The sequence below is a fragment of the Daldinia caldariorum genome (assembly GCF_022478825.1).
Source record: "Daldinia caldariorum strain CBS 122874 unplaced genomic scaffold F4812scaffold_13, whole genome shotgun sequence".
NCBI classification, from domain to species: Eukaryota; Fungi; Ascomycota; class Sordariomycetes; order Xylariales; family Hypoxylaceae; genus Daldinia; species Daldinia caldariorum.
Genome location: NW_025953049.1, coordinates 386264 through 398625, shown reverse-complemented (window position 1 = coordinate 398625; position 12362 = coordinate 386264). Strand labels below are relative to the sequence as shown.

At 47.6% G+C, this 12362-nt stretch overlaps 5 protein-coding genes across 5 annotated transcripts; 4 read left to right on the top strand and 1 right to left on the bottom strand.

The window, feature by feature from the left end:
- The first annotated feature begins 3296 nt into the window (after positions 1-3296).
- On the top strand, positions 3297-4347 carry F4812DRAFT_92681 (uncharacterized protein). Its single transcript, XM_047939546.1, has 3 exons — positions 3297-3802; positions 3861-3943; positions 3992-4347. Exons 1-3 carry the CDS (start codon positions 3389-3391, stop codon positions 4251-4253), a joined length of 759 nt encoding a protein of 252 aa, XP_047788320.1. The 5' UTR covers positions 3297-3388; the 3' UTR covers positions 4254-4347.
- A 575-nt stretch (positions 4348-4922) lies between these two features.
- On the top strand, positions 4923-5803 carry F4812DRAFT_435521 (uncharacterized protein). Its single transcript, XM_047934769.1, has one exon. It carries the CDS (start codon positions 5196-5198, stop codon positions 5466-5468), a length of 273 nt encoding a protein of 90 aa, XP_047788319.1. The 5' UTR covers positions 4923-5195; the 3' UTR covers positions 5469-5803.
- Positions 5804-6878: 1075 nt separating this feature from the next.
- On the top strand, positions 6879-7690 carry F4812DRAFT_92951 (uncharacterized protein). Its single transcript, XM_047939547.1, has 3 exons — positions 6879-7377; positions 7449-7493; positions 7541-7690. Exons 1-3 carry the CDS (start codon positions 7075-7077, stop codon positions 7583-7585), a joined length of 393 nt encoding a protein of 130 aa, XP_047788318.1. The 5' UTR covers positions 6879-7074; the 3' UTR covers positions 7586-7690.
- On the top strand, positions 7355-9281 carry F4812DRAFT_435513 (major facilitator superfamily domain-containing protein). Its single transcript, XM_047934768.1, has 3 exons — positions 7355-8404; positions 8484-8632; positions 8688-9281. Exons 1-3 carry the CDS (start codon positions 7795-7797, stop codon positions 9147-9149), a joined length of 1221 nt encoding a protein of 406 aa, XP_047788317.1. The 5' UTR covers positions 7355-7794; the 3' UTR covers positions 9150-9281.
- Positions 9282-9320: 39 nt separating this feature from the next.
- On the bottom strand, positions 9321-11983 carry F4812DRAFT_465899 (glutathione synthetase ATP-binding domain-like protein; the record flags this gene model as incomplete). Its single annotated transcript, XM_047938502.1, has 4 exons — positions 9321-9647; positions 9823-10891; positions 11048-11766; positions 11953-11983. 4 exons carry the CDS (start codon positions 11981-11983, stop codon positions 9484-9486), a joined length of 1983 nt encoding a protein of 660 aa, XP_047788316.1. The 3' UTR covers positions 9321-9483.
- Between the last annotated feature and the right edge of the window lie 379 nt (positions 11984-12362).

Here is a 12362-nt window from a genome sequence, read left to right as displayed (position 1 = left end):
AGCAGCATAATAAAGGACAAACACGACCGCAGGCAAGTGCGCATGCTTATTGGTAGCCCTGCGTTATGAATCAAGATCTCGTATGGATTTGATTACCGTGGCAGCGGTTGCATCGAAGATCTCTTAACTCGACTATGTGGGAATGGTGGAAATTACATGGAGAGGCCCCATGTTAATCCTAAGATAGCTCCTAGAGCCTATTAGACCGTCGAATAACTCCGGGAAACTCCATAGACAAAGACGAACTTTACTTGTTCCTGCGAGATAGCCTATTTTAGCATGGTGCCATGCCGCCATGGTTACTTTCGTCTTCGCCTTGCCGTAGGTGACATGACATGTCGACTTGGCTGAAAACCCTTCGGAGATCATTTCGGTCTCAGCTCTAGGTAGCTTGGTTGAGACTCACGGCAGATTATTGAATCAAATTAGACATTCAGATTAAGGTAGATTCAACCCCGACGACTTTCAGAAAGCTTTGACTCAAAAGCTTATGTTAGATCTACGATACCGTCAACGACTGGCCTTGAATGGTTCTGGATAGGCGCCTGTGGAACCTGAGGGGAAGAAGAGAAATATCTACACTTAGGTACTACCTATGTTGTTAGTAAAACATTAGTTGACCAACAAGACGTACATATGGCATTATTTCACGTTCGAGGTTAAATACGAAATACCAACATGTAAAATACTGATAACTGCTGCTGCTGCTGCATGGCTTTCGTAAAAATGGTTCACCACACCGCATCAAGGCAAATACTATGTATCTGAGAGCTGTACTAGGCATGTGTACATATTTGGTAACCATTTTGCATTGATTTGTTCCTTATCCAGCCAGGCCCTTTCCAAGAACGAATTGATACGAAGTGCTAAATTACCTTATATACCTTGTAACAATATCATCCGGTTGAATCCATGCTTTACTGCTGAATCTAGAACAACGGAAAAATACTTTAGTATTCGGGGACCTGGCTCTTATCAAAGCTGTTATGCAGTTTTGACCAACTTTCCAGAAAGCCTCGAGGAACGCTTGGTTAATTTCCGCGTTCTATGTTTAAGAGAGCCAATCCCGATTCGACCCTACATATGTGGAGAGGACCTGACCGGCTATCGGTAGCGTTCTTGTCAGCCAGGGGCTCCTCTTACAATCTCAGGGGTTTTTACCCCGTCATAGGCATGATAGGTCAGGTACCTAGGTAGATACGACCAGCCCTATTGTGCAATGACATGTGCGATGACAACTGCTTCGTACATGTAGAAGTGGCAGCTGAAATGTGTTTCCTCGGTATTGTGTTGTACTATGTTACTACTGTTAGCCGGCTTTCTAAGCGGCGTCGGAGTTGGGGCTAAAGTCTCTTAACTGCATCTTGGCAGCTTACCTAGGAGGTGTGAGCCCCTGAGAAGATTTTACTGAAAAGGATTAGATGCGTTGCTGTTTTAATGCCAAAGAAAGTTATGTTCCTTGCATAAATACCCGAAGCAGGTTAAGCGTGATCGGATTTCCCACAGTATTTCCCACATTAATATATACGATACTTCGGTACTTCCGGCTAGTTTGTTATCGGAGCGATTGGATTTTCAGCATTCGTTGACAATTGCGGTTCCTGCAGAAGCGCAATCTGCAATCTGTTCCTGCGTCTGCAAATGGCAAGTGACAACGTTTAGGTACCGACTTACCACTATGTATGTAGTACCTATGTACTTCATGGTATATTGGAACTAGCACATGGGAGCCTTGATCTCCTATTCGAAAACAATTCTTTTTTTTTTCTGCTCATCTCTCTCACCGACCCGTATTCTCGGTGCTTTGGGGGCATTATCGAAAACATGTATTGAAAAAAAATAAGATGGAGATTAATACCGGATTTTACGATGCCAACTTGGTCCTTGAGAAACCCCAGACCATATCACCGATAAATCACTACTACTGCTACTAATACAAGATACTAAGAATAAGTTGATACACGCAATCAGACAGTACAACACTGGTTGATAGTCGATGCAGTAGCTCATCTTGGAAATGTTCTACAGGTACATGATGGAGCTTTTTAGCCAAGGAGAAAAAAAAGACTGCGCTAGTGGCGTCTCAATTTCCGCAAATTGCCATGCTGAAAACTGACTGTATTAGAAAAGAAAAGTGTAGCTACTATTACTACTATGTATGTACACGCTTAGACGCTGAACACTGGACTGAGACTGGCTGACTGGATCAAGGACTGGGAATTGGGAACTGGAACTTGGGGGAACTTGGGACTTGCCATACCGACATCTGGATGTCGCCCCAACTTCCAACCTTGGAAGCCGGCCTACCTTAGGTAGGTAAGTCAGCTTCGCGCTGTTCCTTGCAGGACGCCTGCAATGCTACCTACAACCATCCCGGCCCGCATTATCCTAACCAGCCAACGAACGATCAGATCCCAAATAGTCCCGAACTATTGTTCCAAGACCCATCTCGTGTTCCTAATTATTACAACCCGATAATAATTCATCACACCGATTGTATCTCGGCCATATTGAATAGCCTTGTAAGATACCTGATTCAAAGTGTGCTCTCAATAAGACCTTAGCAGCTGTACACCCCCTTTTTGTATATCGACCTGCGTCCTGGGTTGTACACGCTCAGAACGACCAAGTCATCGTGGGCGGAATCCACATTTGTACCTGAAAGGGGCAGATTTGACGCTCATCATTCACCGCTAACCAAGAACAGACAGCCCCTGAGGTCCGTCTTAGGAGGGAGAGGGAGCTAACAATGCACTCGCACATAATACACATGATACACACAATACATACAGAATACATACAGAATATTTTCATGTGTGTGCAGTACTATGTATGTACGAGTGTGCCTTGATGGCTATGCTAAGGCATAGCCGATCATGATTGGATAAAAAAGCGAAATAAGTTGTGGGAAAAAAATAAATAAAAATGGAGCAGACATAGATGGAGACGGATTCGACCATGCTGTCCTAGCGTCTTGAGCCCCGTCGTTTACATAGTATTGTACATACTGCCCTGGCAGAACCGGGATGCAGTAGGGATATGCAGTAAGGATAGGCTATCTATGTTAGGTACTATGTACGGTTTATTGTACGAATGAGACTGGAGCAGGTCAAGTTCACGTTGCGTAGTGGTGGTGTACCTGAAAGAAACGAGCTGGAAGCAACCTTCCCCCATGCCGTTCGTTCTGTATATAAATCGACACATCCGAAGACCGACAATCCTTCCTCTCTTTTCTTCCTCACCCACACAACTTCCGTTGCAATAATCACCCTGACTTTTCAGTCAATTTCATTCGTTATACAGCATACCTAATTGCTCTACCCCTATATAACTAATTAATCCTCGACTACTCTACCCGAGTCGCTTAATACCAGACAAATCAGTCAAAATGAAGTTCTCCGTTGCCGCTCTTGCTTTCGCCGCCGGCGCTGCTGCCTCTTACCCTACCGAGCAGTACCCCGTTGAGTCTGTTCCTAGCTACCCCGTCGCTGGCGAGTCTTCCGTCGCCTCTTCCCCGGTCGCTAGCAGCAGCAGCGCTCCCGCTTCGTCCCCTGCTGCCAGCGGATCTGCTTCCAGCAGCAGCCCTGCTTCCTACCCCGTAGTTAGCTCTCCGGCTTCTATCCCTGCCGTCAGCTCCGCTGTCCCCAGCAGCGGTATCCCTATCATCAGCACCTCCGTCGTTGCCCCCAGCAACGGTACCTCTGCTACTCAGTACACCACCGAGGTCGTTACCTCCTACGAGACCTACTGCCCTGGACCCACTCAGATCACCTACGGCACCAACACCTACACCGTCACTGAGGTATGATTTTGTGACTCACAATTTAGGAATGATCTAAGGAGCTAACAAGAGTCAATAGGCCACGACCTTGACCATCACCGACTGCCCTTGCACCATCAGCAAGCCCATCTTCACTACCTCGTTAGTCTCCTGCGCCACTTGGTAAGACATCATCTATCAAATAAGATTAAATGAACTAACATGAAGCAGTGTCCCTGGTGCCAGCTCCCCGAGCGCCAGCCTCCCGGTCCAGACCCCCCCTACCTACCCTACTACGGCTCCGGCTCCCCCCAGCTTCCCCAACAACACGGCTCCCGTCAACACCCCCAGCCAGGCTTACCCTACCGGTGGTGCTCCGGCTCCTTCTTACCCCGCCAGCACCCCCATCCCCACTGCTGGCGCTGGCAAGGCTGCCGCTATCTCTGGTGCTGGCCTCGTCGGTCTGCTCGGTCTCGCCGCTGCCCTTCTGTAAGCGACCAGCTACAGTTCGGTATCCGCGTCTATGACCTACGATTCTCCTTTGTTCGATAGTACCTAATCTACGGTGATCGAGAGGGGTGCTTCCAATGTTCATGACGGGAAGCAGACGGGGAGTTGTGATGGGAAACGGAGGAAGTGTTTTAGGGACTTGTTAACGGCACGGTGTTCTGCATTGCACTATGGAGTATTTACGACCACGCATGCGGGAATTTTAATTTTGATTCTTGTAATTTCTTGTCTCGGTATTTTCGGACAACAACCAAATATAACCCACGGAGGATTAACAATTGTGTGAGGTCTCCTGGCACGTGGAATGGTTTTCTAAGGAAAAGGGTTTTTTTTTTTTTTTTTTTTTTTTGGAAACTGGAGCAGATTATCCTGGCGGATTTACTTGGATGGACAGTCTCACTTCGTTTTCAGGGAAAAGCCTTTTGGACAAAAATCAAAACCATTTCAATCTTCACCTATTACGCGCGTCCCTTACCCAGGAAGTTTCATTTTTGGATTCTCGTGCCTCTCTTGCTCTAATCCGACTTGACTTCTCTTGTACAAACTTTTTGGAGAGTCAAAGGCAAATTGTTAATATTCGGCAAGAATTGCAAACACCTATAATCTTATCTTAGCTGGATGTTTTATTGGTCTCTTGACAACTTTTTCTCCTGTGTCTACGGAGTCTTTGTACGGTAGTTCAATGGCAACGTATGCATAGCTGGGAGGCCAAGTTTTGGTCCGGCACTTAAAATCCTCTCTTCCCTTTTGGCAAGTGACTACTAAATCGTGATTTGTAAAACCTCCTGAGACCGGGCCGTAGTGAACGAGGATAGACAAATAGTATCACCGTGCTATCTTGCGTAGCCAGAAGTCAATTTTAGACTCTTCCTGATCCATAAACCTTGTTTCGCTACTTGAACATAATACGGTACGCCTCCTGGAAATGCTGATCTTCGATTTTATTTATTTGCTCAACGCCCTACTCGGCACCATGTCCGGAGACTATTTTTATCCATCGATGGGGCAACCCGATCTGCAAATAACTGTAGATGGAGATCAGATGAACGATTGCATCGCAACATGTATGTACCTGTTGATCAGCGACAACCCAATTGCCTGTGCGTACAGGTATATAACACACATAAGCCGGCTTGTCTCAGGTTCAGTAGATGTGTGTCGATCTTATGTACCTAATATAGTCCGGTCTCAACTATAAAAAAACACTAAGGGTTAGGTACCTGTTAGTAATGGAGTAAATCCAAGCTCATCGTTAGACAACCCAACCTAGGTACCTATGTAAGTCTTACTGGATGTGACAAGAGACACAAGGACATTATCACCTGTCTACGACATCCAAGACACGTGTTTTTACATACATACCTGATATCTAGGTAAGTACCTAGATACCTAACTTTAGGACAAATGCTGGCTGATCCAGCGATCATTGAAAAAAGAAAAGCCATGTAACCGACCGTGTAGGGTAGGTACATGATGGAGGGTTACTTGTCCATGCACGTTCTTTTTTGCTATTCGTAGAGAAATCTGACAGTCCTACATATAATCTCGACCGTCCCTGCGTCAGGTAGACTACCTACCTCTAAGTAGGTACATAAGGTAGGTGCTGCAACATTGCTTCCCGCTGCCCAACCTTATAAGGACGCCGCCGCGGCGCAACGTGACGAGCACTGCATACGGCGGAGGCAGCCCAGCGTCGGACGGGTACCTGCCTTAGGCACCTCCTATCCGGCTGTGTGACGTCTTCGCCGCAAGGGGGGGGCGTTTAGGTACCTAGGTACTAGGCATATTCCCGTCATAGGGATTTAATAAAAGGTATGGAAGTACCCGTCAGGCCTACGTAAGACAGATCCAAGTAAGGCCGTGAAGATGACGCAGAGTTTATTGTCTTGTGGCTCGGGTGATTTTTAATTACATAGTACCTACCTGTATCTAGGTATTCAAACAGTCTCTGCCCCTCAGCCTCTGCTGATCGCAAGAAGTCCTACATACCTTGCATTTCACCGAGACTCGCGGTCGGGGGATTTATTAGAGTACGGGCTGGCGCAGTGAGATTTCTCCCTTACTTAATAATTATGGTAGAAGGCTTATCATTAGGAAAGACGGTTGGTTGGTTCACTTTGGGCTCGGTTTACATAACGTTTAGATAGGCGTCGTCGGTATGCTCAGACACATAAATCTATTGAACATGATGTTTAATTCTGTCTAGGAGATAGCTAAGGTAATGCTGTCGATCATGGGGATAAGTGATCCCAGCACTACCCCTCATGCGAAAGTCCCGGTAGATAACAAAGGCATTTCTCTCCACTACGGGTTTTCCGGAGTGTAGTCAGTTTAACATATGTATTCTCATATTCACCTCGGTAATGTTTATCTAAAAGAACCACAAGTCTATACGTAACAAGATACCACATACCTATGGCTCATTTATAAATACCTACTGAATAGGCTTAATGCTGCGATCTGCTCGCAGCATCAGGCCCTCATTTACGTAGCACACCACTCTTCCTGGCTGCGGGCATACTATTTGATTGGCTATACCCCGACTTATCTCCTTGATATTTGCCCACACATATCGGTACGACTTGCTTATCAGCGAAGATAACCAGCAAAGTCGACATCATGGGTTCATGGTTCTTTCGTCGCCTGCTTCTTGTTAAGATTGGACACTTAGATAGTAGTAGACTGGGTTGGATTGTCTATCTCTAATTCCGAACTTAAATCTCCATCTAATCCTCACCCCTCAATTGCTAGTCCTGGTACATAAATCTAAAATCGTAATTCGAACGAAACAAACCGTGTCAGCCATGTCCGAGGCCAAACAGCCGTCGACAGCAGCGTCGTCGGCCGACGTCGAAAAGACGGCGAGCAACTCGTCCGAAGCCGCCGGAACCGCCGGCCCCGTGGGCAAGAAGAAGCACATAAATAAGGACGATCCGGACGAGGCGTTGAAGCTCGTGGCCGGGGAAGCCGTAGTTTTGACCCCGGAAGACGAGAAGAGGCTGCTGAAGAAGATCGATCGTAACTTGATGCCGCTGCTTTGCGTCGTCTACGGCCTGAATTACTTGGACAAGACTACTTTGTCGTATGCTTCTATCATGGGGATTAAAGTGAGATGAACTTGGATTTTTTTTTTCTTTACGAAAAAAAAAAAGGATTTTAATAAAATCGAAAAAAATAGAAACTTACGATATGTGTTCGCCGCAGACAGATATCAACCTTCAAGGTGAGTTTTTGCTAAATTGATTATATACCTATTCTTAAATATGTAAGTGTGTATTGACAGGTATGATATATAAGGCCAGGATTATTCCGTAAGCTACCCCCTATTCCCAGTTCGCAAAAAAAAACAAAAACAAAAAAAAACAAGCGTGGTCATTATCATGTCTCCCCCTTTTCCTTTTTGATGAACCCGTCCGATTTTATACCGAGTCTCAATTTGAGGGGGCCGGCAGCGATTCCTAGGGGTTGGTTTGTACTGCGGGCGATACTAACCTACCTACCTTCGACAACAGTGGATAGCGTCCATGTTCTACTTCGGGTACCTCTTCTGGGAGTGGCCGACGAACCGGCTCCTGCAGCGGCTCCCGCTGGCCAGATACTCGGCCTTCAACGTGATCATGTGGGGGCTCGTGCTGTGCTGCATGGCGGCGGCGAACAGCTTCGCCGGGGCCATGACGGTGCGCTTCTTCCTCGGCGCCTTCGAGGCCGCCGTGAGCCCCGGCTTCGCGCTCTTCACCTCCCAGTGGTACACCAAGATGGAGCAGGGCGCCCGCGTCGCCTGGTGGTTCGGCTTCAACGGCTGGGCCCAGATCATCGGCGGCGTGGTCGCGTACGGCATCGCCGTGGGCACCGACGCCCGTCCTATCCTGATCAAGTCCTGGCAGTTGGTTTTTCTCGTCACCGGCTTTTTCACCGCGTTCATGGGCGTCTTGTTCTTGTACTTCATGCCGGACAGCCAGCTGAACGCCCGCTTCTTGACGCCGCGGGAGCGCGTTATGGCCGTCGAACGCATCCGTATTAATCAGCAGGGCGTGGGCAACAAGCACTTCAAGTGGTATCAGTGCCAGGAAGCGCTTACGGATCCTATGGTCTGGGCGTTCGTGCTGAATAGTGTCATTTGCTCGATTCCAAACGGTGAGTTGTCTCCACGTCTAAGTAGGTACCTATATTCGAAAATTGAAGGCTAATGATGTTCTTGATTAACTACCTCCAGGTGGAATGTCGAATTATTTCTCGCAGCTCATCGTTTCGTTTGGGTTCTCGGAAAACGAATCGCTGCTTTTGGGGGCACCTGGTGGTGCCGTCCAAGTCATCACTCTCCTAGTCGCAGGGCATTTTGGTGATCGATACAAAAACCGAATTGTTAGGCTTCCCGGCCCATACCTAGCTCTATAGGCAGTGCTAACGGCTCATTTAGTTATTCGGTGCTGCTGGTGTCTTGTTATCAGTACTGGGCCTCTTTCTGATCCTCCTCCTCCCGCTCAGCAACAGCGGTGGACGGCTTGCGGGCTACTACCTGTACCAGTCCTCCTCGACCGGGTTCGTAGCTCTGCTAGGACTGATCTCGACGAACGTAGCGGGGTGGACGAAGAAAACGACCGTCGCGGCGATGTATCTGACCGCCTACTGCGTAGGCAACATCATCGGGCCTCAGGTATTCCAGACGTACGACGCGCCGCAGTACCGCAACGCCAACATCGTGATCCTCGTGTGCATGTTTGTGTCGTTTGCCATCCTGATCTTTATCAACATGTGGTGCAGGCGTCAGAACAAGATTAAGGCCGCTATCCGAGCTAGTCCCGGTTATGCTAAGGTGGATGGGCAGGAATTTCTTGATCTGACGGACAGGGAGAATCCCGAGTTTATATATAGTTTATGAAAAAGCCGTCGTATGATAAAGGTGGCTTGCTTATCATAGGTACGCTATAGCTAATGTCAATGTCATTAGAAATACACCAGTAGACATTAACCACTAGAAATTAACCATCAAGACATGCCACTTTCTGTTTAATCTTAGTCCTCATGGTAAACTATATACCGCTGTAAGTGGGTTTGTCTATTTCTATGGTGATATTCTATCTACCTGTCTATCTTTCTATGTCTAAGGAGAGCTTCTTAATAAAGGATATGAACAACGCCTAGGCATGAGCTCGCAGAGCCATCTTGCCAATACATATGATGAAGGAAATCTATACGTAGCTCTTAAAGCCAATTCAACGGAACGAGTACCTGACTTCCTTCCTAACCTCAGCTGCAATTTCTAGTGCTTCCTTCCTTGACTTTGAAAACACGTTGAAGTAAGCTATGAATGTGTTCGCTCCGGAACTAGGGTGCGGGACCTTCTGGCCCCTTTTCACGAGACAGCCGTAGCGATTAACTACGTAACATTCGGGATTAGTACTTTATTCGTATTTTATATATGTAGGTCTCGCCACTCATTCCGACTCCTATGATTGGGTGTGTAGACTCCTCTTATATATATTGAAACTGAGGCTTGTGTCGTGCGACAGAAGGACTAATGAGTGCGTGCAGATGGTAGGTTAGGTACTTACTATTCTTCGCTAGGTCGGGCCTGCGGCCTATCAATTCTTTGCAGATGTCATCCGAATCGAAGATGCCTTCGCGGGTTTCTTCGAAATCAGCACCAATGAACACGAGTACTCCGGTGTACTGGGCACCGTTTCGGAACGGGAGGGATAATGCTCTGGCTCGATCCTTGTCCTGGATGGCTAGGGATAGCGCGACGCCAAAATAATCGATTCCGTAGACCGACTCGACGATCCGACTGGCAGTAGATCCGGGAGGGCGCGGGTTGATTTCCAAGATCCAAGGAGCTGGAGGAGTCGATGTTGCCGCTTTGTCGATTGGTCGTAAGTCAAGATACCCGCCGTCCGAGCGGTATTCTACAGATGATCGCTCGACCCGGGCTTCCACGTGTAGAACACCGCTAGAAATACCAATCCGTCGTAGAGTCGCGCTAATTGAACTTTGAAGCATTTCTAGTTCTTGAGACGGAAGAGCGGAAGGGTGGACGAGAAACGTCTCCAAGAAGCTCCTCTGAGAGGCGGGAACCGTGATGTCGCTTTGATCTCCCGGCTTGGGGAAGTCGTCGCAGATCTCACAAAACAATATCTCACCATCCAATAAGATCATATTGGCGTCTACTTCTGGACCGTCGCAATACTTCTCCATCGTGAACGACTTGAAGAAGGTCTTATGGATCATTTCCACCCCAGCCTGGATCTCCGCCGCGTTGTTCACTCGCACAATACCTTCCGAGTTCAGGCCCAGGCGCGGCTTGAGGATTAAGGGGTATGAGAGATTTTGTGCCGAGGCGAAATCCAACGCCTCCTTAGCCGTCGAGCCGTAGAAAGGATTACGGCCTTCGGCAATACCCACCCGATATTTGTCAGTTGCGATTTCGTATGATTCGGCGGGTTGGTGCGGTAAGCCAAGCTTCTCCGCTGCTCGGCTGACCGTAGCTTGGAATGAATCGATAAAAGTAACGATTCCATCGATAGGCTTGCCGTATGACCTGACTGTCTCGGCGATACGGTCTGCCATGTTGTGGTCAGGGGGGTTTGTCCACCAAGTGCCAACAGGCAAGAATGCCTCGTACCACTTAAGTATCGGCGTTAGTAACTATCGTTCTGAACAATTGAGGAGGATTTAGATGTACACCAGGAGCAGAAGCTCCTTTAGGTACTCATTATCATGGACCCCGGGTTCCGGGTTGGGTATAAAGGGGCTACTTGTTTGTACTAGGTAAGTACATACCTGTGAATATTCGCTTCGCTCGATCCAACAGCCGGGCTTGTCAATGATTACGAGATCAATTCCGAGGTAACGGGCTGCTTCGCATGCGTAGACAGTCCACGACCCATGAGATGGTGCGCGATAGCTCACGCCAACGAGCACAAGGCGTTTCCGAGTGCGTAGTCCTGGTAGAACCCAGGGCAGAGACATCTTATTTTCAAAATCGGCTTCGAATTCCGGAGGTACGATAGGTGCTCCTGAACACGGCTCCTGTAATAATATTCCACCAGCAGAGGAACGAAACAATTCTACGATGGAAATCAACTCCAGACGGGGGACATCTCCAGAGAGTGGTTGGAGCGGCGCTAAAAAGGAGACTACTCGTTCGACACCAAAGGCATCCTTTAGACGAAGAGGGACGATGTCTGACCTGACGACCGTACCTCTCTGCAAAGGGATAATAAGTCTTGCCAATCTCTTATTCGATAGCTTGGTAGCTTGGAGGCAAGTCACTAGGAATCGGAAAGCTTCCTGTGAACCAAAGGACTCTGCGCTGGCAAGCTCGATTCCATTGTTTCCACTTTGGATCCAGATATCATCACCGCTTGGGAGATTAGGGGGCTCCGAATTAGGCGATGCGAGATTCAACGACAAGGCAAGATCTATCGTCTGCAATGTCGTGCTGCCGTCCGAGACACATTTGGTGACTGGTGAGCTAACCCAACGACATACGAAAGAGTCTGTAAACGTTAGTATTGGTTTATACAGCTGTTGTCAAACGAATAACTTGCCGTGGCCTCCCCAAAATATAATAATCTCTCTTTCTGCCATTATGAGGATATCGACTTGGCCCAGAGAAACTCTTATTGGATTTACTGTCTTCACAGAGCTGGAGAACTCAACGATGTCTATAGGTCTAATATTACTAGAGGGCATAGCTAACTTATATATCGCCATTTTGCCATTCTACTACACTCATGATATCCACCGAGAACCTGCGTCGGGAAGAATCTTAGTTCAGCTTCGGTCCACATATTTACCAAATTTATCGCGAAAATTCATCTTTTACTCCTTCAGGATACAATTCCTACCATCTGGAAGCCATCGCACCGAGTTAGTAACGAGTGGAGAACGAGATCATTTTCGGTGATTGTCTTAGTCGGTATCGGCGCTCTATGCACTGTATACTAGTCCTATCAGTGAGGCTATACGTAAGTTTCCGAATTGAGCAGCTTATTGCGGCAGGCGAAACGACAGCCTAACACCATAAGCTGAGTCATTTACATAGAACCACAAGTATGAGGCGTTTCTTGGGACCGCTTGTGTGGCACGTAAA